A 15,938-nucleotide genomic window follows, 5' to 3' on the forward strand; every position below is an offset into this window, starting at 1 on the left:
ACAATAAAGACATTACACATGTCATATTATATATATATACAGTGTTGTAACAGTGTACAAATTGTTAAAGTACACAAGGGAAAATAAATAAGCATAAATATGGGTTGTATTTACAATGGTGTTTGTTCTTCACTGGTTTCCCTTTTCTTCTGGCTGCTGTGATGGCACACTGTGGAATTTCACCCAGTAGATATGGGAGTTTATCCAAATTGGGTTTGTTTTCGAATTCTTTGTTGATCTGTATAATCTGAGGGAAATATGTGTCTCTAATATGGTCATACATTGGGCAGGAAGTTAGGAAGTGCAGCTCAGTTTCCACTTCATTTTGTGGGCAGTGTGCACATCGCCTATCTTCTCTTGAGAGCCATGTCTGCCTACGGCGGCCTTTCTCAATAGCAAGGCTATGCTCACTGAGTCTGTACATAGTCAAAGCTTTCCTTAAGTTTGGGTCAGTCACAGTGGTCAGGTATTCTGCCACCGTGCACTCTGTTTCGGGCCAAATAGCGTTCTAGTTTGCTCTGTTTTTTTGTTAATTCTTTCCAATGTGTTAAGTAATTATCTTTTTGTTTTCTCATGATTTGGTTGGGTCTAATTGTGCTGCTGTCCTGGGGCTCTGTGGGGAATGTTTGTGTTTGTGAACAGAGCCCCAGAACCAGCTTGCTTAGGGGACTCTTCTCCAGGTTCATCTCTCTGTAGGTGATGGCTTTGTTATGGAAGGTTTGGGAATCGCTTCCTTTTAGGTGGTTGTAGAATTTAACGTCTCTTTTCTGGATTTTGATAATTAGTGGGTACCGGCCTAATTCTGCTCTGCATGCATTATTTGGTGTTATACGTTGTACACGGAGGATATTTTTGCAGAATTCTGCATGCAGAGTCTCAATTTGGTGGTTGTCCCATTTTGTGAAATCTTGGTTGGTGAGCGGACCCCAGACCTCACAACCATAAAGGGCAATGGGCTCTATGACTGATTCAAGTATTTTTAGCCAGATCCTAATTGGTCTCTCTCTCTCTCCAGGGTCCCTCTCTCTCTCCCTCGCTCCAGGGTCCCTCTCTCTCTCTCTCCAGGGTCACTCTCTCTAGGGTCCCCCTCTCTCTCTCCAGGGTCCCTCTCTCTCTCTCCAGGGTCTCTCTCTCTCTCCGGGGTCACCCCCCACCCCCTCTCTCTCTCTCTCTCTCTCTCTCTTTCTCCAGGGTCCCTCTCTCTCTCTCTTTCTCTCCAGGGTACCGCACTCTCTCCAGGGTCCCTCTCTATCTCCCTATCTCTTCTTTGACAAAGAGAGAGAGACTCATTGTCCCAGTGCCAAGTCATCACCTGTGTTTGTCTGTGTAAAAAGCAACTGTTCTGTGCCCTCCCTCTTAGCCAACCCCCACCCCACCAACCCCACCCTCTGTGACAGGTGGGGGGGATTGAGGCAGCAATCTACCAATCGAGCAAAGGAAAGACACACACACACCGGCTGGGGGCAGTACCACACACACACACGGTGCCGGGCTGGCTGGGCGGTACACTGCCAGTTAACACCACCTGCCTCAAACACAAACACAAGATGACAGATCAGTTGTGACTGCACACAGAAACCAAGTAGCAAGACACACACACACACTCATGCAGACCCAGTATTGTACCAGACTACATCCATTTTGTCAGCGTTTTCTATTCAGGCCAAGAGTAGGTGCGGCCACCTCCTATCTACAGTACTGAATGGCTAAAACACTATGATATGCATTAAGTTAATTTGATAATTGTTTCACAGTGGTAATTGCTGTTGTTGGGGACCACACCGGTAATTATCTCTCTGCCCCCCCCCCCCCCCCCCACTCCCCCACATACACACACACACACTCCCCATCCACACACACACACACACACACACACTCCCCCTCCACACACACACATATACACAAATAAAAGGCCAGAATAAAAGACTGCCATTAAAAGCAAGCTCTTTCTCCCTCCATACTGAGAACAATGGGAGATGGGAGTAAAGCCTAGCAGAGCAGCTTGGTGATAGACAGAGCCTCTGTCTAACAGTAGCAAGTGAACAAACAACACACCTCTTCTGGTGCATTCCACACATTTCTCCCTATCACTCAAAGACATGTTTACCCTTCTCCATCTCCTCAAAATTACAGAGTAGAGAAAGAGAGGGAGCCAAGGGAGGGAGGAGGGAGGGGTTCAGGTGTTCCAGAACAGCTGTTATTCAAAAACAGGGAGGGAGAGGAAGAAACAGAGAGAGAGGGGGATGAGACAGAGAGAGAGGGGGATGAGACAGAGAGAGAGGGGGATGAGACAGAGAGAGAGGGGGATGAGACACAGAGAGAGAGGGGGATGAGACAGAGAGAGGGGGATGAGACAGAGAGAGAGGGGGATGAGACAGAGAGAGAGGGGGATGAGACACAGAGAGAGAGGGGGATGAGACAGAGAGAGGGGGATGAAACAGAGAGAGGGGGATGAGACAGAGAGAGAGGGGGATGAGACAGAGAGAGAGGGGGATGAGACAGAGAGAGAGGGGGATGAGACAGAGAGAGAGGGGGATGAGACAGAGGTAGGTAAGTCTACTGATTAATATGTCCTGAGGGATGGGGGAAACTTGATGGAGCGGCGTTATGATGAAAAATAGATGAGACAGTCTTGTATACATTTGACAAGGGAATACACCGGCACCTCGCTGGCCAGTGTACCTACACAGATGCAGATGCACGCACACACACCAGAGGTGGAACAACTAAAAGTAAAAGTAAATGCAATACATCAAAATCCTTATGTTAAGCAAACAAGATGGCACGATTTCCTTATTATTATAGTATTTATATTTTGACAGCCAGGGGCACACTCCAACACTCAGACATCATTTACAAACTAACTGAGTCAGCCAGATCAAAGGCAGTAGGGATGACCAGGGATGTTCTCTTGATAAGTGTGTGAATTGGACCATTTTCCTGTTCTGCTAAACATTCAAATTGAAACTGGTACTTTTGGGTGTCAGCGAAAATGTATGGAGTAAAATGTACATTATTTTCTTAAGGAATGTAGTGAAGTAAAAGTAAAAGTTCTCAAAAATATAAATAGTAACATAAAGTACAGATACCCCAAAAAACTAGTACTTTCAAAAGTATTACATTAAAGTATTTTTACTGAAGAACTTTACACCACTGACACACACACAAAGCCCCAGTAGTCAGTGGATGAGAGATTGGCAAACACAGTGGGCTTAGTGTTCAGACATCAACACTACACACATGGTATCACGCAAACACAGAAACAATACACACTGTCTCTGACACCCAAACACAAACACCCAAGCCAGTACAAACAGCCACACTTGTTAGTAACAGTCTCAGAGGAAATATGGCAATATGTTTCATTTCAGCTTTGCTGTGTGTGGCCATGGAATAGATGAGTACAACTGAAAGGTTTGAGTAGGCCAGTGTTGGCTGGTGGCACTTTAAATGGGAGGAGGGGCTCATAGTAATGGCTGAAATGGAATAAATGGAATTGTATCAAACACATCAAACACCTGGTTTCCATGTGTTTGAGGCCATTACATTCACTCCATTCATTATTATGAGGTGTCCTCCCATCACCAGCCTCCTCTGGAGTAGGCCTATGATACCATCTCTATATCCTAAAAAGGGAATTCATTAAACAGAATGAAATGATCATATGGCTGTTTTAACTTTTACATCATGGTGGTAGCCTAATCATTTGATTAGGAAGATCCACGGAAGATCCACGTTATAGCACAATTGACATTTAAAAGATTGTGCCGACATATTCAACATTTACCATTAATGTGTTCTCCGCGAACTTGGGAACGTTGCCTTGAGTCACTGGCTTACTGGGGCTCTCTCATACCGTCCCTGGGAGGGGTGCGTCACCTGAGTGGGTTGAGTCACTGATGTGGTCATCCTGTCTGGGTTGGCGCCCTCCCCCCCTTGGGTTGTGCCGTGGCGGAGATCTTTGTGGGCTATACTCAGCCTTGTCTCAGGATGGTAAGTTGGTAGTTGAAGATATCCCTCTAGTGGTGTGGGGGCTGTGCTTTGGCAAAGTGGGTGGGGTTATATCCTTTCTGTTTGGCCCTGTCCGGGGGTGTCCTCGGATGGGGCCACAGTGTCTCCTGACCCCTCCTGTCTCAGCCTACAGTATTTATGCTGCAGTAGTTTATGTGTCGGGTGGCTAGGGTCAGTTTGTTATATCTGGAGTACTTATCCTGTCCTATTTGGTGTCCTGTGTGAATTTAAGTATGCTCTCTCTAATTCTCTCTTTCTTTCTCTCTCTCGGAGGACCTGAGCCCTAGGACCATGCCTCAGGACTACCTGCCATGATGACTCCTTGCTGTCCCCAGTCCACCTGGCCGTGCTGCTGCTCCAGTTTCAACTGTTCTGCCTTATTATTATTATTTGACCATGCTGGTCATTTATGAACATTTGAGCATCTTAGCCATGTTCTGTTATAATCTCCACCCGGCACAGCCAGAAGAGGACTGGCCCCCCCACATAGCCTGGTTCCTCTCTAGGTTTCTTCCTAGGTTTTGGCCTTTCTAGGGAGTTTTTCCTAGCCACCATGCTTCTACACCTTGCTGTTTGGGGTTTTAGGCTGGGTTTCTGTACAGCACTTTGAGATATCAGCTGATGTACGAAGGGCTATATAAATAAATTTGATTTGATTTAAAACGTGCATCGTGATCTGATTGAATCTGGCCCCTTGTCTCACTAATCTGGAAAACCCAGCACAAAATTGTTGCGTAATTGCGTCAGAGATTTTAGCCTCACAAATGTCCAAAAAACGAATGTTCCTAGTTACATGGCTGTGAAAATGCGCTGATACAACCTCAAGGCTGTATCACACCCGGCTGTGATTGGGAGTCTCATAGGGTGGCGCACAATTGGCCCGTCATTGTAAATAAGAATTTGTTGACTTGCGTAGTTAAATAAAGGTTAAATAAATAAAAATAAAAGATGTCTTGTTCCACCTCTAGCATGAGACCATAATGACTTGTCATCTCGTGGATGGCAACCCAATAGGTGAAAACATTCCCTGTACTGTGTCGCTCTCTGGTGGATGTCTGAGGTACAACAATATCATAAGGCATTAGGTTAATTAAATCCTCTGCTTATGTCGTATTGCAGGGGTTTAGTTCATATTTTGCCATGCTAACACCTGTCCAGTCCTGCTTCCAAGTGTTAAATAAATACAAATGAAAAGATGTCTTGTTCCACCTCTAGCATGAGAGACCATAAAGACAAGTCACATCTTTGGATGGCAACCCAATAGGTGGCAAGGAATCATAAGCATTGGGCCTGTGTATTTTAGTGACTGAGGAAATACAGGTATTGACTTAAAGTGGTAAAGACCCATCGTGCCTTTATAAGAGGCAGCCAGTCTGGACCAATCATGTATATGAACACTAGATTGCAAACGCTATGCATTGGCCAATGGGAAGCTTTGAAGCCAGAGTTTTCCATAGGAATGAATGGAATCCTACATTATTTGAATGTAATGTTTCATGGCATCACAAACGTGCTCAATGGGTGACATGTGAGTATGCAGGCCATTTTCAGCTTCCAGGAATTGGGTACAGATCCTTGCGACATGGGACCATGTATTATCATGCTGAAACATAAGGTTATGGAGGATGAATGGTGCAACAATGGGCCTTAAGATCTCATGGTATTTCTGCGCATTCAAATTACCATCGATAAAATGCAATTGTGTTCGTTGTCTGTAGCTTATGCCTGCTCATATCATAACCCCACCATGGGGTTTGTGAACAGAGTACCCCTCACCCACATGATACCATACACGCGGTCTGCCATCTGCCCAGTAAAAACCAGGATTGGTCCATGAAGAGCTCTTCCAGTGGTCGGTGAGCATTCGCCCACTGAAGTCAGTTACGACACCGAACAGGAGTCAGGTCAAGACCCTGGTGAGGACGAGCATGCAGATGAGCTTCTCAGACGGTTTCTGACAGTGCAGAAATTATCCAGTTGTGCAAACCCCCAGTTTCATCAGCTATCCAGCAGGTGAGGAAACCGGGTGTGGAAGTCCTGGGCTGGCGTGGTTACACGTGGTCTGCGGTTGTGAGACCAGCTTGACATACTGACAAATTCTAGAAAATGACGTTTGAAGTGGCTTATGGTAGAGAAATTAACATTCAATTATCTGGCAACAGCTCTGTATAGAATGAAGAGATATGACAGGTGACAAGCTTAGGTCCAAAATAAAACCATAGGAACAGATTGGCCTTATGACAGATTTTAGAGCTCAAAACAGCTCGCATCACCTCTTCCTCCGGTAGTTAGAGGACATCACTGTGCATTTCAGGAAGTCCAAATCACATTTGGACAGAAAACACCAGACTTTGCACAGCACTCAAACCCCTCCTCGTGAGACATTTCTGCTGGGTGAACTGTAGTAGTCTTCAGTCTCCTCTAGATGGCACCGTCGTGTCAAGCCATATTCTCATACACGTAAGAATCTTCCCATGGCCGGTGTCACGACAACTAGCAGCCCATAGACCACGATGACAGATAACATCTATGCAGTTAAACTCAAATGACAAATAGTTTGTGTTACCATTATGACAGGGTAAGAATTGAACTAAGCTCATGAGGCGAGTAATATTTTGGAAGTTTATTGGAATTCTCAACAAAAACCACTCTGTAGACTAAAGACTGCCATACCAAAAACTCCTACACTTCATCAATCCAGTTCCCCAATGACATCAAGACCAAAGAGGTTCCATATCTAACATTGGTATGCAAAACCAATAACCCATGGACCCAACCACAAAGAGGTTCCATCCATTGTTGTCCAAATGCAACCTGCTCAGGTTTGAAAGAAGCACAGACAAGATTTTACCTTCTCCAAAAAATATTTATTAAACTGTGGGGGCAGCCTTCGGGGGCAACTTCGCAGCTGCAACCTGGGGAAGCAAATCAAAACAAGACATTTAGTGCTGCAGATTTGTTCAGAGGTTACTCCAGTGAGTAAGTGGGCTCTCGATCTAAACAAAGTAATGAGGCCCACATCACACTGGAATAAAACTTGGACATTGAGTTCACTAGAACCCCACAGAAACGCCAGTCATGTCACGACAACACATGCCATACCTGGCTCCTTGGGATAAAAACTATTTCTTAAGCCATCAAAAACACTACAGGGGGGAGCAAAGCGATGACGCCGCCATGTAACAGCCAGGGAGGGCCAGGTTAGTGCATCTAAATTCAGCTCATCACAAAGGATCAAGAGGGAGAAGCTGCACCATACGGTGGATTCAGTCAGCATGAAATTCCCTCTGCTTGTTTACCCTTGGATTGTCACACCGTTGTTCTTCTTAGGCAGACAGATTGCTGCCGACAGGGGCTGAGCTGCTGTTTGTTTTTGCCACATTATGCAGGCTGTGAGGCTCAGGAGCAAAGTTAGAGACTATAGCTAGACCAAGGACAGCTGGCCTAATTCAAAATGCTTGGGCAACACTGTGCTAATGCTCTCATTACATGCACTGTGGGATGTTCTACCATCAAGGTGCAGGGTGACATGTTTTAGTGATGAAATAAACTTATTTTTTGGAACAAAACATGTTTGAGTCTACTTTTTAGGTAAGGGCCCACAGGCCTGATACGTTAAGGTACCGGTGAGCCTTGTGGCCTTTATTCCAGCCAGGCAAGGCAGCAGATAGCCTAGCGGTTAGAGCGATGGGCCAATAGCTGAAAGGTTACTAGTTTCAATTCCCCAAGCAGACTAGATCAAATCTAAAGGACAAAATAAGTCCCTTCCCTCATTTGACCAAATTATCCCACGGTCCTGATTTAACCAATTTGTTTTGCCTTCGTCTGGGCCAGGCCTGCACAACCCATGGGCTCCCCAGAAGAAAAGTAACCAAACACTGTTGGTGGAGTAAAGAAAAGGGCCTCACCTGGCCAGCAATCCTGTCCAGATCTCTGGTTCCCTGGGCGGTTAGTCTGCGACCACTGCGAGACAAGAGGTTCAGTCGGTCAGAAACAGAACAAATTCATCACATTTTATTGGTCACATGCGCCGAATACAACCGAAAAATAAGTGAAAGTAAAAAGTAACAAATAGAGCGCAGCAGTAGAACAGTAGCAAGGTCATAGACAGGGGGTACCGGTACAGAGTCAATGTGCAGGGGCACTGGTTAGTCCAGGTAATATGTATATGCAGACAGGGGGTACCGGTACAGAGTCAATGTGCAGGGGCACTGGTTAGTCCAGGTAATATGTATATGCAGACAGGGGGTACCGGTACAGCGTCAATGTGCAGGGGCACTGGTTAGTCCAGGTAATATGTATATGCAGACAGGGGGTACCGGTACAGAGTCAATGTGCAGGGGCACTGGTTAGTCCAGGTAATATGTATATGCATAGACAGGGGGTACCGGTACAGAGTCAATGTGCAGGGGCACCGTTTAGTCCAGGTAATATGTATATGCATAGACAGGGGGTACCGGTACAGAGTCAATGTGCAGGGGCACCGTTTAGTCCAGGTAATATGTATATGCGTAGACAGGGGGTACCGGTACAGAGTCAATGTGCAGGGGCACCGGTTAGTCCAGGTAATATGTATATGCATAGACAGGGGGTACCGGTAGAGTCAATGTGCAGGGGCACCGGTTAGTCCAGGTAATATGTATATGCAGACAGGGGGTACCGGTAGAGTCAATGTGCAGGGGCACTGGTTAGTCCAGGTAATATGTATATGCAGACAGGGGGTACCGGTAGAGTCAATGTGCAAGGGCACTGGTTAGTCCAGGTAATATGTATATGCATAGATAAAACAGAGTAGCAGTGTAAAAGAGGGGGGCAAAGCAGATGGTTAGCCATTTGATTAGCTTTTCAGCGGTCTAATGGCTTTGGGGTAAAAGCTGTCGGACCAAGACTTGGCATGCAGTAACAGAACAGTATGACTAGTGTAGCAACTAGAGGTCAACCGATTATGATTTTTCATCGCTGATACAGATTGGATGACCCCAAAAAACGATAACGATTCAAATCGGACGATTTTTTTAAATGTATTTATTTGTAATAATGACAATTACAACAGTACTGAATTAACTTATTTTAACTTAATATAAAACATCAATAAAATCCATTTAGCCTCAAATAAATAATGAAACATGTTCAATTTGGTTTAATAAACAAAGTGTTGGAGAAGTAATATGTGCCATGTAAAAAAGCTAACGTTTGAGTTCCTTGCTCAGAACATGAGAACATATGAAAGCTGGTGGTTCATTTTTACATGAGACCTCAATATTCCAAGGTAAGAGGTTTTAGGTTGTAGTTAATATAGTATTTATAGGACTATTTCTCTCTATACCATTTGTATTTCATATACCTTCGACTATTGGATGTTCTTATAGGCACTATAGTATTGCCAGTGTAACAGTATAGCTTCTGTCCCCCCCCCCCCCCCGCCTCTACCTGGGCTCGAACCAGGAACACATAGACAACAGCCACTCTCGAAGCATCATTACCCATAGCTCCACAAAAGCTGCGGCCCTTGCAGCGCAAGGGGAATAACTACTCCAAATCTAAAAGCAAGTGACGTTTGAAACAGTATTAGCGCACACCCAGCTAACTAGCTAGCCATTTCACATTGGTTACACCAGCCATTAGGCTGATAGGCTTGAAGTCATAAACAGCGCTGTGCTTGTGAACAGCTGCTGGCAAAATGCACGAAAGGGCTGTTTGAATGAATGATTACGGGCCTGCTGCTGCTCGGTCAGACTGCTCTATCAAATCAGACTTAATTATAACATAATAACACACAGAAATACGAGCCTTTGGTCATTAATATAATCAAATCCGGAAACTATCATTTCGAAAACAAAACGTTTATTATTTCAGTGAAATACGGAGCCGTTCTGTATTTTATCTAACGGGTGGCATCCCTAAGTCTAAATATTGCTGTTACATTGCACAACTTTCAATGTATGTCATAATTACATAAAATTCTGGCAAATTAGTTTGCAATGAGCCAGGCAGCCCAAACTGTTGCATATACCCTGACTGCGTGCAATGAACTCAAGAGAAATGACCATTTCACCTGGTTAATATGGCCTGCTAAACTGGATTAGTTGTTATAACTAGTGATTATGATTGATTGATTTGTTTTTTTACAAGATAAGTTTAATGCTAGCTAGCAATTTACCTTGGCTTCTACTGCATTTGCGTAACAGGCAGGCTACTCGTGGACTGCAATGGTTAGAGCGCTGGACTAGTTAACTGTGTGGTTGCAAGATTGGAACCCCTGAGCTGACAAGGTGGAAATCTGTCGTTCTGACCCTGAACAAGGAAGTTAACCAACATTTCCTAGGCCGTCATTGAAAATAAGAATGTGTTCTTAACTGACTTGCCTAGTTACATAAAGGTATAAAAAAATAAATAAAATATTTATTTTATTTTTTAAATAATTGGAAATTGGCACCCAAAAATACCGATTTCCGAGTAATCGGTCGACCTCTAGCGGCAACATCAACATCCCTTATACAGGTCGACTACCAGAGACGGGAACACTTTGGCAATGACACCACTACACAACCGCCATAAGATGAAATGTGCCCCACCATGTGCAGAAAATGCTACAAAGCTACAAAATCAAGTATCAAATCTGAATGAGCCTGGTCAGAGCACAATAGTACATGTATGTTATTTGCATGGAATCTGGATAATGAAATTGAGCACTTGTAAGATGCTTTGTCTGTATACGGTTTTGTTCAGTGGGCACAAAAAGGTTTCAACAAGGGGCGAAAAATGTTAGCAACACATTTGGTCTTTGTTAAGCGTTGCATGAAAACCGAATGTATAATCCACAACCCAGCGGTGCTCTGGGTCCAGGACTAGGTGACTAAAACAGCTCATATCTGGTGTTTCACTCGGTTCTCAATAGAAGTAGAAATGTAGGATCGGCTTGCTTTCCCTAATCCTAACCACAAGGACCAATGAGAATGTCAACATTGGCTCAGTGTCTAGGAACGTTCTAACCAGCGTGGTTCTACTCACCCGTTGGGGTTCTTCTCGACCATCTTGAGAAGCTCGAGGGCCTGCAGCACCTTGCGGGCCACGTTTTTGGAGCCAACACTGAAGTGGGCGGGACACACACCGTTCCTCTGGCGACCACCATAAATTTTGGTCATGGAGCCCACACCGGCACCCCCACGCAGGTACAGGTGGCGCACTGTGGAAGCTGGGAAAGAAGAAGAGGGGTCAACACCACTGCTAGTCAGTCAGTGACCTTGTTCCATACTTCTGTACTAACAGTGAGGAAAATCATTTGGGGGCAATTTGGGTCTAAACCAATGCCAATAACAGATTGGATCTACCATACTACACTAACGGCCTGAGCAGACAGGTAGTCCTGAAGGGAAGAATGTCGATGATCAAAATCATACCAGCTCTGGTGTAGAACCAGTTCTCGTCGCTGGGGGCCAGCTCCTTGTGTTTGGCCAGCTTGACAATGTCCACCCAATCTGGGACCTTCAGCTTTCCTGACCTGGAACAGGAAAAGCATGTTAATCACTCAGAAAAGCTCAATGCATTCCTAAGCAAGAATTGAACATGGCTTCACATGTATGCGACTCACTTCTTCAGGAAAGCCGACAGGGCACGGACAAACTCCTGCTGGTTGACGTCTTTCACTGTGACACCAGGCATCTGTCAGAGAGGTAGAGAACTTCAGTATGAGGTACAATGCATGAATGATGGTTGTAGACTGCAACGAATGTCCTGGGTAGATTGAGGTCCTGAGCACATCCAAATATGTAGCCTAGCTACTCAACTAACTAACGTTAGTTATAGTTATGTGCAGACGATAGGATGACTCGACAGCCCCAATAATCAGAAAAGTTTAACTGATGATTACACGTCTATACACTACTATTGATAGTTTCTGCAAACATCACTACCTAGCTAACTAGTAAGATGTTTTAGTTGGCTAGCTAATTATAGGCTACCTACCTTCCTGTCAGAGTGGCGATTGAAAATATGCACCTCGTGATGATATAAATCCCTCAGTGCAAAATCTTGAATTATCTGAAGTCTGTTAAGCAAATAACTGATATCAAGGCATAGTTGGGCAAAAGTGCTCACCAACAAACCGGCTACCGTTAAATAACATGTGATGGTAATTAACTGGCTGGAGTTAGCCACAACGCTAGCAATGAACCTCAGTATAACCCCGAGACCTGTAACCACATCAGAAATTCGAGGCAGACATCCAGACAGTATAAGGATCACAAATTAACACCAGACGAGCGTAACACATTCAAATGGAGGACACCGTTAGCGCAGATAACATAATTGTATTGTCTAAAGTGGACAAACAAAACGCGAAATGTTTAGGCCTCAACGCAGAGGAATGGGGGCAGCCATCACTGGAAGGTATGTGCGAGTGCCGCATGCAATTTTATATATGCTAAATCATCTACAGTGTAGACACTGTAGACTTTCCGGAAAACACTGTATTTGTTAAATGATTGTTTAATGTATACGCGGTCAGCAATGGGAGAATAATTATCACGAAAATGTCATACAGTTGGTCAAATAAGGCCAGAGAACAGACATCCTTTACCTTGCTTGTGGACAGCGAGAGGAAGAGGGTAAGACGGGGTTTCCAGCCCGTGTTTAAACGGGCGGATCGCGTTCATTCTCGCGAGATATGATCTCACCCTGTACGTCGGTATCTTCATCACAAGATGCCCTGTTGATGAATTTCTAGCCCAATCAGAGTAGAACCTGATGCATTTCAAAGCAGCTTTCAGTGCCCAAGGTTAAGGCTACATCACAATCAAAAGCCTTGAATTATGAAATTGTCTGCAAAAGAAGAGACACGTGCCCTGGAGCAGCAATAGGAATTAATTAGCCGTTTTTTTTGTGGTATATGGAAGTACTGTTTTATTGCATCAATAGAATACTAATATCTAATGTTACTATAGTCTGCACAGTGAATGCAATAACCAAGATGCTGTAATTCAAAAAATGATGTTTTTATTATAATAATAATCTTGCGACATATCCTGTCAGTATTTGAAGATCTGTGAAATGCATTGTAACCATATCTTATTCTTAATTATTCAGCTTTAATATTGCAGATAGATTGTGGCCTCCATCAATGTCATTGTCTGCATCATTTTCAATCCTCCATATTTTTGGGGTAAATATATAGATAAAATACATATATTTGTTTAAATATATATTTTCCTTATTTTTTTCCCCCTAACCCTACCATCCCTCCCCTAATTGGAGTAAACCAATGGACAACAACAATTAGGCTTCTACTTCCAGTTTATACATACTATATATAACCATATCTTATTGTTATGGGATTTCCAAAAATAGCCTACTGACAGAGATCATGATCAAATTCCTTTGAATTCTTTCTACATGCAACAATCTTTCTTTATTTGCCAAAAAATGTGCAAAAAAAAACAATGCTGCTTAATTAGTTATTATCCTAGAAATAGTAGTGGAAAAATAAATGCACTGCTACCTGAAACCAGGCACAGTGAACATGGGCTTTTTTCACAGAACAATGCCCAAACCCTTCGGTAGATAAAGGTTTGCCCTCCCTGTCCCTCTCTTATTTTTCTCAATTGTTTTTCTCTGTTCATCATCTCTTCCATCAGCGCCATTATGTTTACACACGTTTGAGTGTCTCTCTCTCTCTCTCTGTCTGTGTGTGTGTGTGTGTGTGTGTGTGTGTGTGTGTGTGTGTGTGTGTGTGTGTGTGTGTGTGTGTGTGTGTGTGTGTGTGTGTGTGTGTGTGTGTGTGTGTGTGTGTGTGTGTGTGTGTGTGTGTGCATTTGCACATGTTCGGTTGACTTGAGTGTTTGTGTCTGGGAGTATATGTGTTAACTATAACCTTGGTCTTTTTTATTTACTTATTTACAATGCTTGTGGTGACCTTTGCACAGCTCGGTGGAAAGGTTAGCACTGCTTCAACATTGAAACAATTGATATGTTTGTATAGACACGACCAGGAGATAGGTGGGCAGAGAGGGTAATGACGGTTTATGAGTTTATTCTGTCAGTCAGCACAGAAGAATAGAGGGAGAGGAAGAGATAGGGAGGTAAAGAACGAGGGAAGGTTTACAGAGGACAGATTAGAACTGTCATAGACTTATATTTACATTTACATTTTAGTCATGTAGCAGACGCTCTTATCCACATCTATACATCCCCAACATATCAGGTCATTTGGTATTTTCTCATTTATTCAACTGTTATTTGGTATTTTATTAGGATCCCCATTAGCTGTTGCGATAGCAGCAGCTACTCTTCCTGGGGTCCACAAAATCACCTTCTGTTCTCTATCCATTCTCCTTCCATTATATTCTCTATCACATTTTCTGTCATCCATTGAGCTTCCTACTATCTGATCTAAAGCTCTGCCTGTGTAGTGTGGCTGTGCGTCGGTATGCTTGTGTTGTCTCTCAATGCTTAATTGATTAACAAAAGTAAATTAATCACATTGAAAGCGACCAGTCACAGATTCAAACCGAAGACAGCCACATAAGGTGGAATAAACTCCATTAATTATTTCAAGGCTCTTCAAGGAGCAGGACAGGAGACAACTGTATCAACTGATTATGCAGCTGTATAAAACGATTATTCCAGTCAGTCATAATTATTATGAAAACGGACAACTTGTCGTCTGGATGTCCTGAAAAAGTCAAACTCATTATTCTGAGGAGACAGGTGGCATATTACAGAGCTAAATCTGCTATTTCAATATCCAGACGCTTTGTTAATTTGAGCCCATTGTTTGAAAATGTTCTGAAATTACCTGTCAATCACACTCAAGCAAGTTCACACCAATGTCTCCTGCTCTGTCTGTCTGCTGCAGTGTGTGATGTTAGCGGTCTGTTTCACAGAGCCTACCCTCTCTACACTGTGTTTGCATGGTGCTCACATCCTCTGTCACGTCCTGACCTTTGTTCCTTTTTTTATATCTCTATTTTGGTTTGGTCAGGGCGTGAGTTGGGGTGGGCATTCTATGTTTTCATTCTATGTTTTGTTCTGTGTGTTGTATTTCTATGTGTTTGGCCTGGTATGGTTCCCAATCAGAGGCAGCTGTCAATCGTTGTCTCTGATTGAGAACCATATTTAGGTAGCCTGTTCCCACCTGTGTTTGTGGGTAGTTTTTTTTTTTGTGTGTGTTTTTCACCTTACAGGACTGTTTCGTGTCATTCACTCGCTTTGTTTTTTTTTGTCATTCAGTGTTCAGTTTATTTAATTAAATTTACTATGAACACTTACCACGCTGTGTGTTGGTCCGATGATTCCTGATCATCAGACAGAGGAGAGCCGTTACATCCTCAGTGAGTGCTCTGTCAGGTCCAGTCTACGCTGACCTTTTCACTCTCCAAGTACCCGTACAGGTCTCCAATACCTAGAAAAAATATTGAACAATCTCTCCCCCCTCAACTTCCTGCCTCTGCGTCTCCCTTTTCATTTATTTTTCCTTTACTCTGTCCTCCCACCACTCGCTTTTCTCAATCAATCTTTCTCTTTTAGACCTCCCACTCACTCTCTATTTTTTTTAATGTCCCAGGTAAATTGACTGAGAATGCTTACTCATGTGCCCAATAATGTTTCTACCATATTTTGTGCAGCTACCATGTTGTGCTGCCGCCTTGTTGTTTTGCTACTATGCTGTGTTGTCATGTGTTGCTGCCATGCTCAATCACATTTATTTATAAAGCACTTTTTACATCCGCTGATGTCACAAAGTTATATACAGAAACCCAGCCTAAAACCCCTGACAGGAAAGCAATGCAGATGTAGAAGCACTGTGGCTAGGAAACACTCCCTTTAAAGGCAGGAACCTAGGAAGAACCCTAGAGAGGAACCAGGCTCTGAGGGGTGGCCAGTCCTCTACGGGCTGTACCGGGTGGTGAATATAACAGTACATGGCCAAG

The 15,938-nt window shown here is 43.7% G+C and overlaps 1 protein-coding gene across 1 annotated transcript; it reads right to left on the bottom strand.

Annotated features, from left to right (window-relative positions):
• Window positions 1-6,856: 6,856 nt before the first annotated feature.
• On the bottom strand, window positions 6,857-12,630 carry LOC139389982 (small ribosomal subunit protein eS19). The gene is made up of 6 exons (XM_071137053.1): window positions 12,590-12,630; window positions 11,603-11,673; window positions 11,412-11,512; window positions 11,023-11,206; window positions 7,920-7,974; window positions 6,857-6,926 (listed from the first exon to the last, which is right to left on the bottom strand). Exons 2-6 carry the CDS (start codon window positions 11,671-11,673, stop codon window positions 6,882-6,884), a joined length of 456 nt encoding a protein of 151 aa, XP_070993154.1. The 5' UTR covers window positions 12,590-12,630; the 3' UTR covers window positions 6,857-6,881.
• Window positions 12,631-15,938: the final 3,308 nt, after the last annotated feature.

This window comes from Oncorhynchus clarkii, chromosome 3, assembly GCF_045791955.1.
Source record: "Oncorhynchus clarkii lewisi isolate Uvic-CL-2024 chromosome 3, UVic_Ocla_1.0, whole genome shotgun sequence".
Lineage (NCBI taxonomy): Eukaryota > Metazoa > Chordata > Actinopteri > Salmoniformes > Salmonidae > Oncorhynchus > Oncorhynchus clarkii.